This window comes from Cucurbita pepo, chromosome LG05 (assembly GCF_002806865.2).
Source record: "Cucurbita pepo subsp. pepo cultivar mu-cu-16 chromosome LG05, ASM280686v2, whole genome shotgun sequence".
NCBI classification, from domain to species: Eukaryota; Viridiplantae; Streptophyta; class Magnoliopsida; order Cucurbitales; family Cucurbitaceae; genus Cucurbita; species Cucurbita pepo.
Window position 1 is genome coordinate 1,556,065 of NC_036642.1, and position 775 is coordinate 1,556,839.

The 775-nt window shown below is 34.3% G+C and overlaps 1 protein-coding gene across 1 annotated transcript in view; it reads left to right on the plus strand.

Moving 5' to 3' along the window:
• Positions 1-646, plus strand: part of LOC111794984 (ACT domain-containing protein ACR8-like) — a 2,388-nt gene extending 1,742 nt beyond the window's left edge. The window contains exon 3 of the mRNA XM_023677203.1: positions 611-646. Coding sequence (XP_023532971.1) covers positions 611-646 — 36 coding nt within the window. The remainder of the gene's footprint in view (positions 1-610) is intronic.
• Positions 647-775: the final 129 nt, after the last annotated feature.

Below are 775 nucleotides of genomic sequence, written 5' to 3' on the forward strand. Positions count from 1 at the left end.
AATATCTAAATGTCTCTAGAAGGTTTAGAAAGAGTCTGAAAATATTCTTTTGACACAACTAAAGTCAATTAGGATGTTACATGAAATACGACAAATTTAAGGATAATGAAATAGCATCTTAGACAAAATAGGACAAATTATTATAATAAAAAGTAGCATTGATTTTCATGAAAATTAAAACCCTTCATTTTTATGTCAATTTTGGCACTGCTTCGCACGAAAAACAATGCAGTTTGAGAGTTTTGACTGTTTTTAAATTAATAATAGTAACAATTTTAGTGTTGAAAAATTAATTAGAATTTAATTGGAACTATTTATAAAATTTTAAAATTGAAACTGTGATGGTTTAATTTTACTAAACAAAGAAAATAAAATTTTCTGTCAAAAGGTCAAAATGGTAAATTCGGAACGGCGTGATGATGTTAATGGTCACACGACGTGATTCGTTTTGTTAGTTAATACTCTCACGAAGTAATCTGGTGAGAGTAAGACTCGGGTACGGGTGCAATACTCTCACTAAAAACGGCGTCGTTTTGGTCTACATGATCCATCTTCAATCTCTTCTTCTTCTTCTTCTTGAACTCCCTATTCTCTCTTGTTGAATCCATAGGGCGAAGGTAGAGAGAAAGGTACCGGATTTGTGTGAATCACATCCCCCACACGATTAGGTCCACTTCCACTTCTACCGCCTGTTACTGCAGCTCCACGCTTCGCTTTCAGCATTTTGGGTCTTCGTTTGGGTCCCATTTCTTCCTTTTCTCTCTCTTTCTCTCAA